The following is a 22,396-nucleotide window of genomic DNA, read 5'->3' on the forward strand; positions in this document are numbered from 1 at the left end:
TGGTGGCTTTTTGTTTTATTTATGTTTTTAAATTTTTTTTTTTTGTTTTGTTTTTTTGAGACAGGGTTTCTCTGTAGCTTTTTGGTGCCTGTCCCAGAACTAGCTCTTGTAGACCAGGCTGGCCTCGAACTTCCAGAGATCCGCCTGCATCTGCCTCCCGAGCGCTGGGATTAAAGGCTTGTGCCACCACCGCCCGGCTTTGGTGGCTTTTATAATTTCTAATTTTTATTGTTTATTTATTTATTTTGGGCAGCTTTCTTACAGCTCAGTTCAGATTTGTTCTATCTGAGAGGGACTCTCAGCTTTTATTTATTTATTATGTATACAATATTCTGTCTGTGTCTATGTCTGCAGACCAGAAGAGGGCACCAGACCTCATTACAGCTGGTTGTAAGCCACCATGTGGTTGCTGGGAATTGAACTCAGGACCTTTGGAAGAGCAGGCAATGCTCTTAACTGCTGAGCCATCTCTCCAGCCCAACTCTCAGCTTTTATTGTTTGTTTTTCTGTCAGGGAAAACTGATGAGTTTCAGGGACTTCCTGAACCTATCTTCAGTTGTTAACCTTCCTGCTCAAGGTCTTCTCTGCAGGATGGAATATTTCAATTTGGAAATAACTTACACAATGACTGCTGTCATTTCTTTATTGTCTTAAAATCCTCTTGTCCCAAATCCCTCTTCCACACACATGGCCTCTATTGTTTACTGTCTCATTTCTCACAGCCTATCATTCCCTGTCTGATTGTCACATTCTGTACCCTTTCCAGATCCCTGGTTTTCACTAAAAGTGAAAATAATTTCACTGACTTCTCTTTTGTACCCACTCTATCACTTAGCAAAATGTCTTTTAAATTAATAACATAATAAGCATTTATTGACTGTCAGTAATAACTTTGTGATCAACTCTTGGTTTCCTCTGACTTGAGGTAAAAGAAAGATCAAAAAAATAGTTTTAATGAGTCAGAGAAAAATATAAAATTTTATAAAAGAAGTTGAAATAATTTTCCTGGTTTTAAATTTTAAGAAAAGTTTCCTTGTTAGCTAACTTGATTAAAAATAGTTAAAAAACTGGTGTTTAGTACAAGTGTATTTCATTGCAGCTAACCGGTCTAATCTGTCTAGTCTTGGCCCTACTTGTTGCTTTCTATTTGCTCAGCAATAAGTCTGTAAATATAGATAAACTTCCATAATTGTTTCAAGCTGTGTTTTGTTAACCATGTGTTCAGGAATAAACTGGTGGGCTGTAGAGATGGCTCAAGGGTTACTAACTAACATTGGCAACTTTTGCAGAGGACCCAGGTTTGATTCCCAGCACACACATGCCAGCTTACAAACTGCCTGTAACTCTAGTTTCCCAGGGATCTGACACCAGCTTCTGGCATCCCCTCTACAACATCAGGCATGCAAGGGGTACACATATATGCAGGAAAAACACCCATACACATAAAGGAATGAATTAGTGTGTGAGGTGAATTCCTCTAATGTTAATATTTCATAGGGAGAGGTTGGTCGATTAGGTTAGCCTGGTCTACCTATTAAGTCAGGCCAGCCAGTGCTTGTACAATCTTAGAAAGCAAAACAAAATGATGAGAATTAACTGGTGAGTGTTGGAGTACAGATAATCTCTGGATAGCCATGTGTATTAAATTCTGGTAGATGAAGGTGCTCCAAGTGAACATCTTCACATAGTCCCTTCCAAATTCATAATGTTTACTGAAGGAACTGTGTGTGTGTTTAGGTTCCCCCAGAATGGCTTCTTTCATTTTATAGAAGTTAGTCTTGATAAAGTTTCTTAGATTTGTTACTTTGTTAGTATTACTTAGTACACATTTTGGATTTGGAGGTAGAAGTTAAAATTGGGAAATGGAAAGTTGTTGGCGAAGTCAGTGAGAGCTTTAGATCAGAATTGGCAACCTGTCTAATGACCTTTCTATCCCAGATTAACTTTTCTCCTTACACGTTATTTCAACACATTTTTGTTTTAATGATAATTAGCAGTGAGCTAAGAGACAGCCTATCCTAGCTTTTCTTTCTAAAGATGTAGATTGTAAGGAAATCAGCCATTTGAAAGGTTTGTTATAAATCCTATATGGTCATAATTCTGGCAGATAGCTATGTTGATCCTTAAATTTTTAGTTTTTTTGAATGGTAATTTAGAGTCTGAGTTTCTTTTACATTAGCAGGCCTTTGAATTTACAACTCTATTCCTATTCCTGTGATCAGAAACCCATGGAGAGTCTTTTGAGGGAAAAAAAATTAGAAGTGTAGGAAATGTTTCACAGATTATATGTTTTTTCTTCTAGTTTCTTTTTTAGAGTGTTTCACTGTGTAGCGCTGTTTGGTTTGAAACTCATAGAAATCCCACCTGCCTCTGTCTTCCAAGTGCTAGAATTAAAGGCCTTCAGTCCTACACATGGCACAATAGTATGCTCTTTAAAGAATGTTTTGATAGTGTAGAGTTAGTTTTCAAAGGCCAAGTTTCAGGGAGCTGGTTTTGGTGGCACATAGTTGTAATCTCAGCACTTAGGAGTCCGAGAAAGTATAGCAAATTCCAGGCCCATTGGGGTTATGTTAGCTTTGAGCAAAAACAAAATTTACAAAATACTCCAAAACTGGAATTTAAATGTAAATGTAAATGTTACCGGAGCATACTCTTTTAGAAAGAAAGAAATACAGTATCATTAAAGATTTTAGTGACAGGTGTATAAATTTGAAGACCTTATTGTCCTTATTTCACCAATTTAAAATAAACAGTCTGCATAATTACAGTTTACTACATATTGTTGATAAATAATTTTAGTAGTTTAATTACAGTCTTGTGTAAAGCATCTTGTCTTTATCTAAGATGCCAAGTAGAAAATTTGGCTACAAGAAGATTGGATGAAGAGGCAGGTTTGAGAAAGTAAGAAACTTGGGTTGTTTATCCTTGACACAATGTCTTGTATTATCTGTCATACCCTTCTGTTTCTTAGTGTATGTTCATAATGTTTGTGGGCAAAATTCTTCTTTAAACATTTGTCATTTTTACTTTCTGACGATGTAAAACAATGTGTTCAGAATAAGGATTTGTTAAAATTAAATGTTGGTTAATAGTAGGCTCATTAACTGCATATAAATATGTCTAATGGTAGAAACATCTTAATGGTTGTTATGAAATAACTGGTAAGTTATAATTACTTAAGTAACCACAGAGCATGAAGTTCAGCTTCAGTAGAGTTGAATGTATTGTTACCAAGATCCTGGCATTTATGTGAAAGATTGTAGTCCTTTTTCTCTTGATGTTTTGACAGTTGAAACCAGGATGACACATGTTAGACAAGTCCTGGACGGCTGATCTGTGTTTCTGGCTCTACAAGCATGGTTTTAAATTAACTTTATATCTGTTTGCTTTAAGGCATGATTAGAAGCAACAATGGCATGTTTTTGTTTTTTTTTTTCATGCTATACTGATTTTCTTTTTGAGATAGGGTCCTGTTGTGTAAGGGAAGCTTTCCCTGGTAGTTATCGTCTTCCCTTAGGACTGTTTATCTGTTACCTTCCCAGCTTTGAGTGAAGGTTCAATTCTTAACTTTTCACTTGTGGACTTTGCAGATTCATTTTTACTATTCGGGACTTTTCTGTCCAGTTGAAAGGGAAGATAAGGTTTTGTATAATCCCGACTACCCACAAATTCGACATCCTATGTCTGTCTCCCCACTGTTGTGAATACAGGCATCAGCCATCAATGGCCAATCAGATATTCCATCTTAAATGATCGTTATTAGAGTCTAACTAATTTTTTTTTTTAAGAAACATTGAACAATTCGTTGTTATGGCTTGATTGATTCTTTTCGTTTATATTTTTTTGAGACTTTTTTTTTTTTTGTATAGCCCTAGCTGTCCTGGAACTTGATTCTTGAAGTTGGATATGCACCTGTCTCTGCCTCCTGGGTGCTGAAATTAAAGACATACTTCATCATTCCTGGCTAGGTTTTGATTCATTATTAATGATATTGCACGTGTGACTTAGGAGAAAGAAGTGTATATGGTGTATAGCCTGTTCATTCTGGGTACTGGGATTAAAGGGGTGAACCTTCATTCCTAGCTAGGTATATGTTTTTACTGCACCATTTAAACTGTAGAAACCAGGCTGCTGAGGTAGCTGATTAGGTAAAGGGCCTTTACTGCTAGACTTGACCATCCAAGTTTGATTTCTGAGATCTTGAACCAACATTCAAGTTATCCTCTTGACTTCCACATGTATGCCATAGGACATACACATATACACACATAGAATTTTTTTTAAAAGATTTAATAATATATAAAAGCATATGTGGGGAAAGAAGGCATCATTTTCAGCATATAACCTTTTTAATGTTTACATTTTGTAGATACAGCTATTTAATATTTTTCTTTGTTTAGCCTATTCATATTCTTTGCAATGATTTTTTTCCATTCTCCCCAAATTTGTCTTGGTTTTTTAAGAATGCAAGACCAGAAACTGTTACTAATGATGATGAAGAAGCCTTAGATGAAGAAACAAAGAGAAGAGACCAGATGATTAAAGGGGCAATTGAAGTTTTAATACGTGAATACTCCAGTGAGCTAAATGCACCCTCACAGGAGTCTGACTCTCACCCCAGGAAGAAGAAGAAGGAAAAGAAGGAGGACGTATGTGTTCTGACAACACAGTCATTTCTAATATTTATTTTCCTGAAAAATTACGGTGTTTCTTTAGAAACTCTGGGGTTGTTTGTATCATGAAAAATCCTATAACTGTATATATTGATTATTTAGGGATAGGGAAAGGTTCTATTTTGGGTTTCAGTAGTTTTTTTGGGGGACTTAAGTTTTTTTTATATTTATTTATTTATTATGTATACAATATTCTGTCTGTGCATATGCCTGCAGGCCAGAAGAGGGCACCAGACCCCATAACAGATGGTTGTGAGTCACCATGTGGTTGCTGGGAATTGAACTCAGGACCTTTGGAAGAGCAGGCAATGCTCTTAACCTCTGAGCCATCTCTCCAGCCCCGGGGGACTTAAGTTTTATTTTTGGCTAGATACACTTGTATTTAATATTTCATTTGATCATAAATGGGGGTCTACTTAGTATGTCTAATGGGAAAGATTGTAGTGTTTATTAGGTATTAGGTAAAATAGAACTTCCTCTATTGATGTGGAAGGAGAAAAACAATGGATAAGGGAGAATAAGTTAAAGAAATACTGTTCTTTGGTAAGAATTATAGGCAGAACTTTTTATGTGGTAGACAAATTTTCTTTTGTGCATTCAAATACATATCAAGTGGCAAATATTAATATTAAGTATTGTTGTTTTCTACAGCTTAGAGATATGGAAATAGTCTTGCTTCCCCTCCTCCCCCCCTTTTTTTTTCTTTCCTAGTATTGTGAGATGAGGTTTCTCTGTGTTAGATCTCTGGCTGTCTTGGAACTCATTTTTTAAAATTATTTCTTAAAATGTATTTATTAATTATATGTGCAGTCTTCTTGCTGCTATGTGCCTGCATGCCAGGAACGGGTACCAGATCTCATTACAGTTGCTTGTGAGCCTCCATGTGGTTGCTGGGAATTGAACTCAGGACCTCTGGAAGAGCAGGCAGTGCTGTTAACCTCTGAGTCCTCTCTCCATGCTGGCTTCCGAACTCACAAAGATCAGCCAGCCTGCTTCTGCCTTCCGAGCTCTGGGATTACAGGCGTATACTACCACCACTTGGCCAGTCCTGCTCTTCTTAAGACACTTTTCTCCCTGTCCTTGTCAGAGGAGATTTTAAAGATAAGGAATATCACAAGTAATGGTTCTAGTGTAAATATGTAGTAAGTTGAATTACAGCATGATGTTTTTAATAAATAAAAAATTATAAACAGGGGCTGGAGAGATGGCTCAGTGGTTGAGAGCATTGCCTGCTCTTCCAAAGGTTCTGGGTTCCTTTCCCAGCAACCACATGGTGGCTCACAACCATCCGTAAAGAGGTCTGCGCCCTCTTCTGGCCGTCAGGCATACACACAGACAGAATATTGTATACATAATAAATAAATAAATATTTAAAAATTATAAACATAAATAAATAAGTGTTTTAATAATAAAAACAACATAATGTTTTTAAAAAAATCTTTGTGGGTTTCTCTGCAGATTTTCCGTAGATTTCCAGTGGCTCCATTGATCCCTTACCCACTCATCACCAAGGTTCGTTTAAAACGTACATTTTGATTTTATGTGTGTGCTACTAATTGCCAGATTTTTGCTTTTTACTATTTTTTTATCATATTACATTAAATTTTACTGCCAAGTTGGTGTTTTTTTCTTAGTTGATTTTGTAATACTTGTACAAAATACTGAATCATTTTATATTAGTGTATAAATATTCATTCCTTTCTGTTTTCTTATTTTTAGGAGGATATAAATGCTATAGAAATGGAAGAAGACAAAAGAGACTTGATATCCCGAGAGATCAGCAAATTCAGAGACACACACAAGGTAGTATACTTATATTTTCACTTGATACCAATCTAGACTTCTTACAGAATCCAAAGCAAACAGACAAGAAAATCATCTTTACATTATTAGAGTATAATTTATTGCCTTGTAAGGCTTAGTTATTACTGAGGTAGAAACAAAAGAAGACAAGCACCACATTTAAAAGTGGTCATTACTTAATTTTTTCCAGTCACTGACTACTCAACAGTCATCTCACTTTAAAAGAACAAGTTAATTCATAGATTTCAACATAGACGTCAAGGTCAGATTTAACTATATTTAGGGGGCAACAGGATACCATACATACAATTTAGTTTATTTTTGTGGGCAGTTCTTTAATCTTAGGAAAATTTTTTAAAGAGCTGAGATTAAAATTTAAGGTTTATATTTGTGTAGATTTAAGTTTGAGTGGGGGAGATTTTAAAAAGTAGGTCAGTGATTACCAGACTTACCAAATTATAGATGCATGGAAGAACTGTAAATTCCCATAAAGCTAATCTATTCATTGACCCCCCACCATTATGATAGAGATCATATGGTGACTAATGCAAGATGAAACTCTCAGCTTGGAAAGTAACAAGGAATAGGATGTAAGTATGAGCTTCTGTTTTTATTATATTTATGGATGCCCCCTCAGAAAAATATGCAAAGGGGTAACTGGCTTGGAAATTGGTATTTATGTACAGTAAATCCCACTCACGAGTTTTGCCTATTTAAAGCTTCTCTCAATGACAGTACCTCTGTGAATGTTGGCTGGTATTGAAGGTGGTGCTTTTGGATGGTGAAATGCAAAATGCATGAGATGTATTTTGATGTTTGAAGTAATGAGATCTTACTGGTTCTGACTAGATTGAGAGATACATAACATATCTCAGTGGTATTAAGTGTTCATTTTCTCTATATTGAGTCTTACTGGTTTCAGAATCCCAAGTTGATTATTAATGCTAATGATTAAATGCTGCTGAACACTTAATGTCCAGTTGCCCAACCATAGCTCACAACGGTGCTTTTTCTGGAAGTAAATGTGTCTAAAAGCACAACTGTAGCTCCCACAACTTGAGAGTTACAATGGTGGTTTGTGCATTGTCATTGTAGAATACTTCTATATATGTTCAGTATTCCAATTCAAGGCCGAGTAAGCTTAAAAATGGTATACAGTTGTGTGTGTGGTTTACCCTTTCTATTTTTATTTATTTATTTTAAACCTTCTCATGTTATTGGTAAATTATGAGGAAATCAACTTTGTAAAAATTTTTAATTGAGAAGATATTACTTCAGCATTTTAAGGGTCTGTCAGGCATTTCACTGCCTTAATACTGTTTTACTGAGGGGAATGTTCCTAAAGATCAGAAGAGAAAAAAATCAAACTACTTCTCTTTGGGTGGTGTGGTTAAGGGGATATTTGAATTCTTAGTAAAAAATGAGCTCAGTGAACCTTTGCATGTTTTGGTATGAGTTTATTAAATAACCACAGACTGTCAGGGTATCAGCGTGGCAGGGGGCGTCCATTTACAGCACGGATGAGTCTGAAGAGAGAATAAGGTAAGATTTTTGATTTTTTTTTCTTTTTTAACCTCTTTCCTTTTCTCTTCATTACTTAATTTTTAAGGAATCATTTCATTTCTTTCTTGAATATTTCTTAACATACATGCATATATGCTATAAATCTGCTTGTGTGCATACACATATTGAATATATAAATAACTTTAGAATGCATTTGTTATGGACTTGATTTTCTCACTTTTGCTTACACAGAGCAATTAGGACTTTAAAATGAGTTGTGAAAGATTTTTTTTTACATCAGAGATAAGGTAGCATAGTAAAAAACAGGAGTGAAAAAATTGAGGACTTTTACAAAAGAAATTAAAAATCTGTAAGTATATATTATCTCCGAAATAAGTTTCTTAAATGTATGATACTGAGGTAAGTTTTATGTAGTCTAGATTCATTTTAAAATATAAATTTTGAATTTCATTAGGAATGTTCAGAAATTAGAAATTACCCCTGTAGTACTTTTCAGTTTCTGACCTCTCTCTCTCCATGTCTCCTATCTTCCCTTTCTAATTTCAATGTATTCAGTATTGGCTCTGCCTGTACGCTAACTTAGTTCAGCAGCTGAATATATTGATGCCTCATACACTAGCTTTTCTCTCATAATCCTCTATCAGTTCTTTTGTCCGTGAGCAAGACAAAAAGTACCTGACAGGTAAGACTGCTTTTTAAAGTTTTAAATGCTTTACATGACTGAGAAAAAGAAAAATGCAGATTTTATTGTTGCAGTTTAAATTTCATTTCTGTGAAATTAAACGTAGAATTCAGGAATAAATGTGTTTTGTTTTCATTTTGTTTTACTTGATTGGGGTTTTTGTTGTGTTTTCTTTTTTTCCCCTTAGTTTGTATAGAAATCTTGTGGTACACTGGTAATCTTTCAGGGATACACACTTGGTCTGACTGTTATTTGGTTTATTTGTGAACCATGTACTTGCTCTTCCTCCCAGAAACATAGCTTGTAGGCAAGGTTAATCCAGTGTTGGCGGTCCATGTCCTAGCACAACATCTGTAAGTTAACATAAGATCCTTGCAAGGGTGGATTTATCATTGTAAATATATTTTTTATTGTCTTATAGGAATAATGGTGGGCATAACTGTACTGCTTTTAACTTTTAAATTAAAATGTTGCAATTATGTACACATTGCTTGAATTGAGTGGTTTTCAAAGTTTCTGTATTTGGTGGACCATCCTTTTTGTAATGGTGGGAATACATATTTCCATGGTAAAGAAAAAATTTCTGACTGAATTCAGCTTCTGCTTCTTGTGGAGGGTGGGAAGCCTAGAGTGCAGAAGATTGCTGTATAGTGAGTTGAATGTTTAACACCTCTACTTAAAAACCTTTATCAAGTAATCTTCAAGTAGTGAGCCATCTAGGGTTCTAAATACTATCACTGTTCCACTGACTTAGAGATTTTCATAATAAGCAGAATTAAACTTTAGCCAATTGTCTTTTTAGGAATTACTAGAAATCACATTCTTCATGGTTATTTTAGAAATTGTGTAGTTAGTGATCAGCCACTCAAGTTTCCCCAACCCAAGATTGGAGATTTTTGGTTTGTGTAGTATATGATTTTGCACAAAATCTGGCATTCTGATTGTTTTAATTTGTCAAATAAAGCCACAAGTATTTAAAGCCTTGGTGGTTTGATGCTTTTCTTACCAGTATTGGGCATTGCGCCGGGGAAATTATAAATACTGGAGCCACAAAACTAACTCTAAAAGTACTTTTATTGGTTTCTAGAAACTGGAAGAAGAGAAAGGCAAAAAAGAAAAAGAAAGACAGGAAATTGAGAAAGAACGGAGAGAAAGAGAGAGGGAACGTGAAAGGGAACGAGAAAGGCGAGAACGGGAACGAGAAAGGGAAAGAGAACGTGAACGAGAAAAGGAAAAAGAACGGGAGCGGGAACGAGAACGGGATAGGGACCGTGACCGCACAAAAGAGAGAGACCGAGATCGAGAGAGAGATCGGGACCGTGATCGAGAAAGGAGCTCAGATCGAAATAAGGATCGGAGTCGATCAAGGTAGGAAGACTATATATATAATTGATTGTTTATATATAATTGATTGTTTTAGATAATGTAAATGAATTACAAGATTGCCATTGATATCATTTTCATTTAATTTTTTCATAGCCTGCCTATTTGTATACAAAATAATATTATTGACAGGTGAAAGTAACAGTATTTTTTCTGTTTTTTGGAGGGGTGTTTTTCAGTGTAGCTCTGGTTGTTGTGGAATTTAACGTGGAACACAAAAGAGCTTCTCCTGTTTCTGCCTCCTGAGTGCAGGGATTAATGGTGTGCACCATCATAGAGTTGTACATTATTTTTGTGTTTTGTCTGTATGTATATACATGTATCATGTATGTGCACGAAGAGGTTGTTATATCACCTGAAACTATAGTTGTGAGCCACCATATTGGTTGTTCCTGGCTCTCTCTCTCTCTCTTTTTTTTTTTTTAAATCGTTTTTCGAGCCAGGGTTTCTCTGTAGCTTTGGAGCCTGTCCTGGCACTCACTCTGTAGTCCAGGCTGGCCTCAAACTCACAGAGATCCACCTGCCTCTGCCTCCCAAGTGCTGGGATTAAAGGCGTGCGCCACCACTGCGTGGCTTGGTCCTGGCTCTTAAGGACGTGCAACAAGTGCTCTTAGCTGTTAAGATACCTCGCCAGTCCTATATTTTGTTTTTGAGGTGTGCTCTTTGTGCATCAGGTAGCCTGGAATTTCCTATGTAACCTAGGGTGATTGTGAGTTCATCCTTTGCTAAGCTTTGTGTGTGCTGGAGGCCTTATGGGCTCATCCCATCACGCGAGATAGGATGTTTGGGCACAGGGCAAGCACTCTACTGCTGGGCTACATTCCCAGCACAGCAACAGTTTTTTTCTCTGTAGTTACTCTTTCTCTCGGGTCAGTTTTTAAAAACCTGTTACTGATTGTTACCTAAGTATTAAGAAAGACATAGTTCCATTATAGCTTTGAGTTTTGTAGACTGTTTTTCTATTAACATTCAGAAGTCAATTCTACCAGTATTGTTTTTAGAAGCAAGTGTGTGTTTCTTTGTCCCTATGTCCATTTATCCATCTGATTTAGTAATTTCACCCTTTAAGGTGGTCTTTTAAAACTTTGGTAAATTATAATTTTTAGAGCAAGATAAAAACAGAACAGTGATTGAGAAGATAGGAAAACTCAGGTTTTTCAATCATTTTCCAAATACATGTTACTTGTGGCAATGTAGCTTAAAGCCTACTTAGATACCATAACCAAAATTAAATTTTCAGAGTTTATTTAGGATTTCTATTGCTGTGAAGAGACACCACGACCACAGCATTTCTTATTAACTAGAACATTTCATTGGGGCTGGCTTACTGTTTTAGAGGTTTAGTCCATTATCATTATGGTGTGATATAGTGGTGTGCAAGTGATGGAGAAGGAGCTGAGATTTCTATCTCTGGTCCCCAGGCAACAGGAAGTGAATTGTTGGTGATTGGGGGTTGTAGTTTGAACATAGAAAAGCCCACCCCTACAGTGACACTTTCTCTAACAAGGTCACACCTCCTAATCCACTATCTAGATGCATAGTATATTTTATATTTTTCTTGTCGTTATAGCCCTCCCTTAATGAGAATTTGGCATTCTCTGAAATTACACAATTTCTTTTTACAAATTATTTCTCAAAATCATACCTGGTGGTGCACATCTTTCATTCCAGCACTTTTGGAGGCCAGCCTGGTAGCAAGTTCTAGACAGTTAAGACTATAGTCAAAATATATATATATACATACATACACACACATATACATATATAATTATATATATATAATTATACACACACACACACACATACAAGGGCTGCTGCGATGGCTCAGGGGTTAACAGCACTATCTTGTCATCCAGCAATCCTGAAATCTAGTGCCGGCTTCTGGCCTGCAGGCATACATGCAGGCAGAACACTATGCATAATAAATACATCTTTAAAAAGACATGCACAAATAACAATGTCCGTTAGTAACATAATTGTCTCGAATACACACACGTGTATTTATTTATCTCTGGGTATTGTGATGTATTTTGCAGTGTAACTTTTTTTAAGGTTCAGTTTTAGTTGTGTATGTGTGTTTATCAGTATGCATGCAAATGTGGTATACTACAACTAGAGAGGTGAATCCCTGGAGCTGAAATTATAAGCACTTGATACAGCATGCCAAAATTTTCTTTCTATGTGTTTGCCAGCATCATATTCCTTGATTGCTAGTAATGTAGTATTAACAACAAAAATTTCTGACAGTCTCACGTTTCTCAGGGTGGTCTCTTTCTATGTAGGTAAAGATAGCCTTAAACTTTTTCCATATTCCCTCCCAAATACTGTAATAACAGGCATACTCTGCCTGACTCTAGATTGGCTTTTTAATACGTTTACTAGTTTTTCATACTTCGTTTTTTCTTCTTCATGTTTTTATTCCCTTATTGTGTGTGTGTGTGGGGGGGGTGACGACAACATTTCTCTGTGCTCTGGCTGTCCTGGAACTCACTTTCTAGACCTACCTGGCCTCTGACTCACAGAGATCCCCTCATCTCCCACCCAGCCTCTGTCCATGGCATTAAAGGTGTACGCTGCCAGTTGGACATCCCTTTTTTAATTTTAAAGGCTGATACCTATTATGTAGCTCTGCCTGTCCTGTAACTCAATGTAGACAACTGAGGTCAGCTGGCCTCTTCCTCCCAGACATTGGGTTTAATAGTGTTTACCACCATGCATGACAGTGCTCTATTTTTTTTTGTGCATAATTATATATCCCAGCATATTATTAGCCAGAATTAATACCTTTTCAATTTTTCATGTAATCTTATGTTTATTTTATGTAAGCTTAAGTTTATTTTCTGACATGTGAGTAAATTACTAGGACTGACTTGAATGCAATTTAGAATTAGTAGTTAGAATCTGTGTTTTTGTTTAATTCCAACATTGGGATTAAAATGCTACCTTGTTCATTTTAGACAGTTACTTCACCTGAATTTGTACCTTTCGGTATAGAGACATTTACAGTTCGCTAAAATTAATTTTAAAGTCTGACTTGATTATATATTGATTTGTAATGTATATTACAGCTTCCCTTGGTTCCTAAAGAAAGAGAATAGAGCGATAAAAAATATTTAATGTTTATTCCCAAAGAGAAAAAAGCAGAGATCGTGAAAGGGAACGGGAGAGGGAACGAGAGAGAGAGCGAGAACGGGAACGAGAAAGAGAACGAGAGCGAGAGAGAGAAAGAGAAAGAGAACGGGAACGTGAAAGAGAGAAAGACAAGAAGAGAGACAGGGAAGAGGATGAAGAAGACGCATATGAACGAAGAAAACTTGAACGTAAATTGCGAGAGAAAGAGGCTGCTTATCAAGAGGTAACCTGAGGAAATGCCTTTCCTTGTGAAGTGTGTTACACTCACATAGGCTGGTGGCCATGTTTTATAGAGTCCTGTGTGAAATTTTAAAGTTTTGAAACTTTTTTTCTATTAGCGCCTTAAGAATTGGGAAATCAGAGAACGAAAGAAAACCAGAGAATATGAAAAAGAAGCGGAAAGAGAAGAAGAAAGAAGAAGAGAAATGGTGAGGTTTTAGGTGTAAAAAGGTGTTTTGTCAAGTTAAAAATATTCGACTTTAACACAGAAAATGTTATATATATGACAGCTTCTCAGTTAATAATTTTTTGTTTCGGCTTTTTAGTATGGTATCACTGTAGCTTTGGATGCCCTGGAATTAATGATGTAGATCAGGTTGGCCTTGACTCAACTCATACAGATCACCTGGATTTCTCATTTCAAACAGCTTTGAGATAGACTCAGTACACCTTCTCCTACTTTTCAAAAACTTTGCTACCCATTAATGATATGTAGTATAATATCAATCTGCTATAGTGTGTTATAGAAACTTAGAATTAATTTGATGTCGTTTGGTTAAGATTTTAAAAACTTGCTGAGCTGACAAGATGCCTCATCTTGGAGAATTGGCTCCAACTACCACCCTAAAGTTTAGACTCCAAAAACCTCTTGGTTGAGAGAAAACTGTCACCCACAATTTGTACCTTGACATCTGTATCTGTGTTAATGGCATCCACAGGCACATACACAAAAACTTAGTGCCATAAATTTTTTCTTTTAAACAGTTCTACAAAATTGTTGAATTAGTTAGTGTAGATGTCTGGTTTGTTTGGAGGGAACAGGTTTATATTGTTTTTTAATGGTTTATTTATTATTTCACTGGTTTTTTCTGCATGTATGTATTCTGAGGGTATCATCCTCTAGAACTGGAATTGTGAGCTACCATGTGGGTGTTGACAACTGAAGAGCAGCTAGTGGGTGCTCTTCAGTGATAAGCCAGCTCTGTAGTTCCTCTTTTAAGCACAAGTATATTTAGCATTTATCAAGTAGTTTTCTTGCTACTATAGTCTCTCTATATGGTCATAAATTTAGTTTTGTTGTATTTACACTGATAATTGTTAAGCATGAACAGTTTGTTTGTTGATAGTAGTGATAAAAGTTGCTTCAATAGTGTATTCTATGTGTTGTGTTGTGTAGGGTGTGGTGGCGCACACCTTTAATCCCAGTACTTGAGAGGCAGAGGCAGGAGGATCTCTGTGAGTAAGAGACCAGCCTGGTCTACAGAGCCAGTCCCAGGACAGCCAGGGCTGCACAGAGAAACCCTGTCTATAATAGAAAAAAAAAGATAAGAGATGGAATTAGTTGGAGAAACAGACAATGTTGTGCTTGCTGTGAACAAATCTGAAACCTTTAGAGAAATATTTTCTTTACAAAAAATTGTTTCTGAAATTGCTGTTAAGTATTTTTTCATGTTTAAGTAACAGATATATTCAGTAAAAGTGAACGTTTCCCTGAGTAGTAAATTTCATTTGCGTTTCTGTGTGCTTTATGTCGCCTGTCCTACATAGCTGTACTTTGAATATTTGAAGATACATAAGATTACTGTTATTGTCAACATACCTCTCCTTATCATATCCCAGGCTAGTGCCTTGGGCTGGACCATACAGAAGTGTTTGTTCATAATTTTGAAACAAGTGTAGAGAAAATATGAGTGTTTGAGATATGAAAGAGTTTTGTTCCCAGTATTTTGGAAGTACTACAGAAGAAGGCTTATTGTGCCTCAGGGATTACTAAGGAATAGATAGATGATTCCTATTGATGTCTGTTACAGGACTTTACATCATGATTGCTGAAAGGTATTAAATTGTTAAGTCAGAAACTATTATCGGCTTTACATATAGATGTGAAATCTATCTTTACAATGTGGACATTATTTAAATCTAAATCTTGAATTTTACTTAAATCACTTGTAGTTTTATCTACCCTATGGAATATTAAGATACTTTTGCCTGTCAATAACATTTAATAATATTATATTGTATTGCTTTTTAATGTTTTCAGGTTTCATTGGGAGTGTATTTGAAAATTATATTTATAGGTTATTTGTTTAACATATTGTATATGTGGACTTTTTCGCATCTCAGATATATCCTAAAGTTGACTTATTTAAAATTTTAATTTGATACCCATTTCTATGTGAATAAATGAGAAGTATTAAAATTTTAAGTAATATAGATGTTGAGGAAAAATATTTTCCTAAAGGAAGGAAGGATTCTAACTGTTAACCATACTTTGTCCTTTATTTCTACAAAGGCTAAAGAGGCTAAACGACTAAAAGAATTTTTAGAAGACTATGATGATGATAGAGATGATCCAAAGTACTATAGGTAAGCAAGTATAAACTTATGTGCTGTTTGTGAGTACGAGGCTAGCAGGTGTGTTTAGGTTTAGAATCAATAACCCATGTGTCTTTAGAGAGAAGCCTATGATAGAGGGTCGTTTAAAAAAACTGTTTACATTGTTTGGAAATTTGTCTTCTGTGTTTCAAAAGTTTCCCATCTGCTCCTTACCTACCATCTCTATATTGATACATTACTGTGAAGTTATGAATTGAACCACTTTGTATTTACTGGATGTGTGCAGTCTGTCTTTTAATTTATAACTTCCTGCCTTGTCCTACAGATTGGGATTAAAATCATGTGTGTCATATCCACTCATTTTGGTCGAACAGTAAACTTCTCATGTTAAGCGTTCACTCAGTTGTCTGAGTTATACCCTCATCCCCAAAAGTTCTTATATTATATCTTCATACCTTGCTTGAAAAAATGCAAATTAAGTGTTGGGGATTCACTGTGGAATAGGTACAGCAAAGCTGTCTTCCAGCCTGGTGGTGGTGGGGCACACACCTTTATTCCCAGCACTCCAGAGGCAGTTTGTTCAAGGCCAGTCTGGTCTACATAATGAATTCCAGGACTGGCTCTGGAGCTACAGAGCTGCCCTGTCCGGATTAAGAAAACAAAAACAAAACACAAAAACTTGTCTTCCCCTGGAATATTACCTATTGGCTTTTAGGCACATTAGAATGATTTTTTAGAAGAAAATGACAACTCGGTGCTTATGTGTTGGTTAGGGTTAGGGCTATGTTACACACTAATGTAGAGAGTACACTATCTTGGGAGTTCTTTGTAGAACACTTGAGTCTTAGCATTCAGTTATGTGGTTTCTAATATTGAGAAAGGCACTGTTAAACATTTTGTGTTTAGGCAATGATATTAAATGAGTTCTTTTAACTTTTTAGGGGGAGTGCTCTTCAGAAACGGTTGCGTGATAGGGAAAAAGAAATGGAAGCTGATGAACGAGATAGGAAGAGAGAGAAGGAAGAGCTTGAGGAAATCAGGCAGCGCTTACTGGCAGAAGGACATCCGGATCCAGATGCAGAGCTCCAGAGGGTGAGATTACAACACTTGAAATTGTTTGGTTTTAAATCACTAGAAATTTTAAAGTCAGCTATGTTATATTTTTGTTTGTAGATAAAGGGAATATACAATATGATCTTGGAACTTAATGGTGCTGTTATTTGGTAGGTTAGGAGTACTTCTGTTACTTTTAGTGCAGAAGTCGTCAAGCTGAGCTGAATTTACACCTTTCTGTATTTGTGTATGTTGGGGGACACTTCAGGGGTGATGTACATTTGGGAGCCAGAAGTCAGTCTTGGGTATTATTCCAGAGAAGCGATCTTCCTTGGTTTATTTGAGACAGAGTCTCTCATTGTTATGCTAGCAGGCTGTCTCCACCTTTCCAGTATTGTCATTACAAGCACATGGGCTTGGTTTGGGTGTTGTTGGTACTAGATAGAAGTCAAACTCCCATCCTCATGCTTTCAGAGCAATCACTAATCCAATGGAGATACTTCCCGGGACTTGAATTCACAAATCTTTGTAAAATGTCAACACATCAGTTAAGTCTCCCATTATTGGTGACTATTTCTTAATAAAATTTGGATAGAAAGTTGTCCATACAATTTGTTTTGTAATAAAACTATAGTTTGAAGTATTTTCTTACTAAAATAGGTTTTCAATTCATGATGTATCATTTTAAAAAAGGTTTAGTTATTTTTATTTTATGTTAGTTGGTTTGCCTACATGTAAATATGTCACATTCCTATCTAGTATACCCTCAAAGGTTAGATTCTCTGAAACTGGAGTGATGGTCGGGAGCTACCATGTGGGTTCTGAGAACTGAGCCTGGGTCCTCTTAAGGAACAGCAGATGCTTTTCATCACTGAGCTGTTTCTCCATCCCAGTAGTCTATTTTTAAGCAGAACAGACTGTTAGCAGATGTACTGTGCTCAACTTTTGCATCCAAGAACTATTAGTTTTGAAAATACTTTTAGTTCTTCTATTAAGTAACAATAGGATGTTTCTGTATTTTTACGTGTTACATACATCAAAAAAACATGTCCTTCCTTGTTCTCTTTTTGTCGTTTACTGAGTTGAATCCCTGCAACTGGAGTTACAGATAGTTGTAGCCAGACACCCAATGCTTTTTTTTTTTTAATATTTATTTATTATGTATACAATATTCTGTCTATGTGTATGTCTGCAGGCCAGAAGAGGGCACCAGACCTCTTTACAGATGGTTGTGAGCCACCATGTGGTTGCTGGGAATTGAACTCAGGACCTTTGGAAGAACAGGCAATGCTCTTAACCTCTGAGCCATCTCTCCAGCCCCGACACCCAATGCTTTTAACCGCTGAGCTCCCTCTCTCTCCCCCTAGTACTCAGTTCTTACTTAATATTAAGGTTTATCCCACTGGTCAAGTAAAAAAAAATTATTATTTTTTTTTTAAAGATTTGTTTATTGTCTATACAATGTTTCTCCTGCATTTACACCTCCATGCCAGAAGAGGGTACCAGATCTCATTATAGATGGTTTTGAGCCACTATGTGGTTGCTGGGAATTGAACTCGGAACCTCTGGAAGAGCAGCTAGTGCTCTTAACCTCTGAGCCGTCTCTCCAGCATCTCAAGTAAATCTTTTATCAGCTCTTTTGTGTAAAGCAAATGGAAGAGTTATAGTAGTAGTCTTTTTTAAGGTTAATCAGGTAGTATTTTTTTGGCTACAGATGGAACAAGAGGCTGAGAGGCGTAGACAGCCTCAAATAAAGCAAGAACCAGAATCAGAGGAGGAAGAAGAAGAAAAGCAAGAAAAAGAAGAAAAACGAGAGGAGCCTATGGAAGAGGAAGAAGAACCAGAGCAAAAGCCTTGTCTTAAACCCACTCTGAGACCCATCAGCTCTGCTCCATCTGTGTCCTCTGCCAGTGGCAATGCAACACCCAACACTCCTGGGGATGAGTCTCCTTGTGGTATTATAATTCCTCATGAAAACTCGCCAGATCAGCAGCAGCCTGAGGAGCATAGGCCGAAAATAGGACTAAGTCTTAAACTGGGTACGTTTGAATTGCCTTCCTTTTTTTGTCCTTTCCTCCAGTGTCCCCACAACCTTCACTTTAAGGTCAAATATATAATAAATATATGGCTCCTTGGTAGATAGATAGCAAAGTATTCAACAATGCCTTTCTAGCTCACGATTGTTTTCATAGTTCTAGTAGTGCTCCTATATCTCCAGCTGCCTCAAGCTCTGAGAAGAAGTGAAAAGTTAAATTTTCTAGCACTTGTGAGTAGAGAGTTTTTTTTTGTTGTTGTTGTTTTTAACAGTTGGGATCTTTCTCTGAGAACTGTGGAAGTATATTTGCATTTTATGAGGGATGGTGGGTTGTCAAATGTAGCATTTGAAAATGTTATTTTCACTAAGCTAGGGTTTTTAACTATAGGTGCTTCCAATAGTCCTGGCCAGCCTAATTCTGTGAAGAGAAAGAAACTGCCTGTAGATAGTGTCTTTAACAAATTCGAGGATGAAGACAGTGATGATGTGCCCCGAAAAAGGAAACTTGTCCCCTTGGATTATGGTGAAGATAATAAAAATGCGACTAAAGGCACTGTAAACACTGAAGAAAAGCGCAAGCACATTAAAAGTCTCATTGAGAAAATTCCCACAGCCAAACCTGAGCTCTTTGCCTATCCTCTGGATTGGTCTATTGTGGATTCAATGCTGATGGAGCGAAGAATACGGCCATGGATCAATAAGAAAATCATAGAATACATAGGCGAAGAAGAAGCTACATTGGTTGATTTTGTTTGTTCTAAGGTTATGGCCCATAGTTCACCTCAGAGCATTTTAGATGATGTTGCCATGGTAATAGACAAAGAAGCAGAAGTTTTTATAGCCAAAATGTGGAGATTATTGATATATGAAACAGAAGCCAAGAAAATTGGTCTTGTGAAGTAAAACTTTTTGCATTCAGAGTTATTTAAGATTTCTTCTTTCACACCCTTCAAAAAACTTTGAATTTTCTGTGTCTTCAAAGACATTTGTGAGATCTGTAATTTTTTAATGTAGAAAATGTGAATTCTTTTGTCCTCTAATTTGTTGATACCATGTGTATGCGCTTGGTTGTAAAGTCCTGAATACCTGGTTCTCTTTTTACTCACCAGGTACAAATTGCTGGTCTGTTTTAAAGCTGCAGCTACGGCACACAGCCTATCTCATGTAATCTTGTTCTGCTGATTCGTCCCTTGTAAATATTGAAATGACTTCCCAATTCTTTTGCAGGATTCCACCTAATATTAAAACTGTAATGTATAGGCACCAACATGAATAATTTGAATACTAGTCATCCTCATTACCATGTGACCCCACTCCCTTGATCAGAAATGGCAAGACCTTGTAAAGGCATGGAGTTTAAAATTAGAGTGTAAGCCTAGCAGACAGCCATTCCTAATGTATCTCTGAATTAATGCGTTTGTGTCAGTGTATGCATAAAAGTCTTTTTAAATTTTCTTTGGGTTCCCTTAAACATTTCATAATTCAACAATGGACTCATAAAGGAAAAGTGATAATTGTGCCAACCCAAGTAACTAGTATAATTACACTGTGAGTTTCCCAGAGTGTGATATTCTGCAGCGATCAACAGTCTACTAAACCAGATTTGTTTCTCTGTGAATAGGATGATATATCATAGTCTTATTTCTTCTCCAATTTGAAGGCTCAGGATTGAAGCAGATTCTAAAGTTCTGGAGCAGTTTATTCAATACATTTTCAACTTACTTGTCTTCGTTTAATTTGGATGTATTCATTTTAATAAAATAAAATAAATTCCAAAGGGGGAAAAATCAGGTGTTCATAGGTGTGTGGGTTAAAATCCGGGTCTTCTACTCGATCCCATTGATCTATTTCTCTGTTTTTATGCCAATACCAAGCTGTTTTCAATACTGAAGCTCTGTAAGAGAGTTTGAAGTTAGGGATGGTAATGCCTCCAGACGTTCCTTTATTGTATAAGATTGTTTTGGCTATCCTGGGTGTTTTGTTTTTCCATATAAAGTTGATTATTGTCCTCTCAAGGTCTGTGAAGAATTTTGATGGGATTTTGAAGGGGATTGCATTGAATCTATAGATTGCTTTTGGGAGAATTGCCATTTTTACTATGTTGATCCTCCCAATCCAAGAACAAGGGAGATCCTTCCATTTTTTAGTATCCTCTTCAATTTCTTTCTTCAAAGACTTAAAGTTCTTGTCAAATAGATTTGTAATATCCAGAACCTGGAAACAACCTAGATGCCCTTCCATGGAAGAACTGATGAAGAAAGTGTGGAATATATACATATTAGAGTACTACTCAGCAGTAAAAAACAATGACTTCTTGAATTTTGCATGCAATGGATGGAAATAGAAAACATTATCCTGAGTGAGGTAATCCAGACCCAAAAAGATGAACATAGTATGTACTCACTCATAATTGGTTTTTAGCCATAAATACAGGACATTGAGCCTATAATTCGCGATCCTAGAGAAGCTAAATAAGAAGGTGAACCCAAAGAAAAACATATAGTTATCCTCCTGGATATTGGAAGTAGTCAAGATTGCTGGGCAAAAATTTGAGAACTGGGGGTGGGGTGGGATGGGGGAAAGGGGAAATGGGGAAGAGAAANAGGGCACCAGACCCCATAACAGATGGTTGTGAGCCACCATGTGGTTGCTGGGAATTGAACTCAGGACCTTTGGAAGAGCAGGCAATGCTCTTAACTAACCTCTGAGCCATCTCTCCACCCCGTGACCTGTTATTTAAAGACCCATCATTCCACAGCTTTTTTTCTGAGTCAGGGAGGACAGAATTGATATCTGTTCTCAATTATATTTTCTCTTTTCTACTGCAAATGCCATGTCACTGTGGTTTTATCTTTTGAGTTTGAATTTTGCAGAGGTAGCCAATAGTTTGTTTCCTCAATTTCTTTGGCAGTCAGGGTTTTGAATAGTCCTGTCATTAATGGTGTTTAGGTAGTGACTGATGAGAGTTCTTAAAAACAGTGTATTCTATGGAACTTTGTCTTTTAACTTTGTAGTAGTATACAAGTATACAAGTCTCAAATGGCATTCTTACTATATTTATGCATGAAGAAATTGAACCTTATGGAAAGGTGATGTCTTGGACATTTTTATACAATATGTAGCATTTTTCAATTCTATAGGCTTTTTGTTTGTTTTGTTTTGTAGAGTAGACAGTTTCCTATAGCCCAGGCTGAGTTTTTTATTGCCTTCATTTCCTTGGTGCTAGAATTAATGGCATGTACCAGTATACTCAGCCATCATCCAGCAAGATGTGTTTTATTGTGTGTCCTCAAAGTATAGTGTCATTTAATAAGATGGTTATTATAGTGGGATATTCTTGTAATAGCATAAATGTGTTAATCTTCCACTATACTCTGCTTAAAAATATTACAGGATCAAGACTTACATAGCCAAGTGTGGCAGATTTCTGTAATCCTAGCACTTAGGAGGCTAAGGCAAAGGATCACAAGTTTGAGGGCACCCTAGGTTGCATAGCATGAAAGGTTTTTTTTTTTTTTTTTTTTTTTTTTTTTTTTTTTTTTTTTTTTTTTTTTT

General features: G+C 36.3%; 1 protein-coding gene across 5 annotated transcripts in view; it reads left to right on the top strand.

The window, feature by feature from the left end:
- The window catches only part of Rbm25 (RNA binding motif protein 25), a 63,473-nt gene that overhangs the window by 36,161 nt on the left and 4,916 nt on the right, over positions 1-22,396 (top strand). For 4 of the 5 annotated variants that reach the window (XM_050164527.1, XM_050164528.1, XM_050164531.1 and 1 more), the window contains 10 exons: positions 4,464-4,649; positions 6,132-6,185; positions 6,393-6,476; positions 9,770-10,050; positions 13,198-13,420; positions 13,536-13,625; positions 15,710-15,783; positions 16,695-16,845; positions 18,521-18,845; positions 19,230-19,651. In XM_050164527.1, the coding sequence (XP_050020484.1) occupies positions 4,464-4,649; positions 6,132-6,185; positions 6,393-6,476; positions 9,770-10,050; positions 13,198-13,420; positions 13,536-13,625; positions 15,710-15,783; positions 16,695-16,845; positions 18,521-18,845; positions 19,230-19,651 (1,890 nt within the window). Of the gene's footprint in view, positions 1-4,463; positions 4,650-6,131; positions 6,186-6,392; positions 6,477-9,769; positions 10,051-13,197; positions 13,421-13,535; positions 13,626-15,709; positions 15,784-16,694; positions 16,846-18,520; positions 18,846-19,229; positions 19,757-22,396 lie in introns of those variants that run through there. The other variant, XM_050164526.1, reaches the window with a different exon arrangement.

Source organism: Alexandromys fortis, unplaced genomic scaffold (genome assembly GCF_014885135.2).
Source record: "Alexandromys fortis isolate MF-2015 unplaced genomic scaffold, M_Fortis_MF-2015_v1.1 scaffold_159, whole genome shotgun sequence".
Classification (NCBI taxonomy): Eukaryota; Metazoa; Chordata; class Mammalia; order Rodentia; family Cricetidae; genus Alexandromys; species Alexandromys fortis.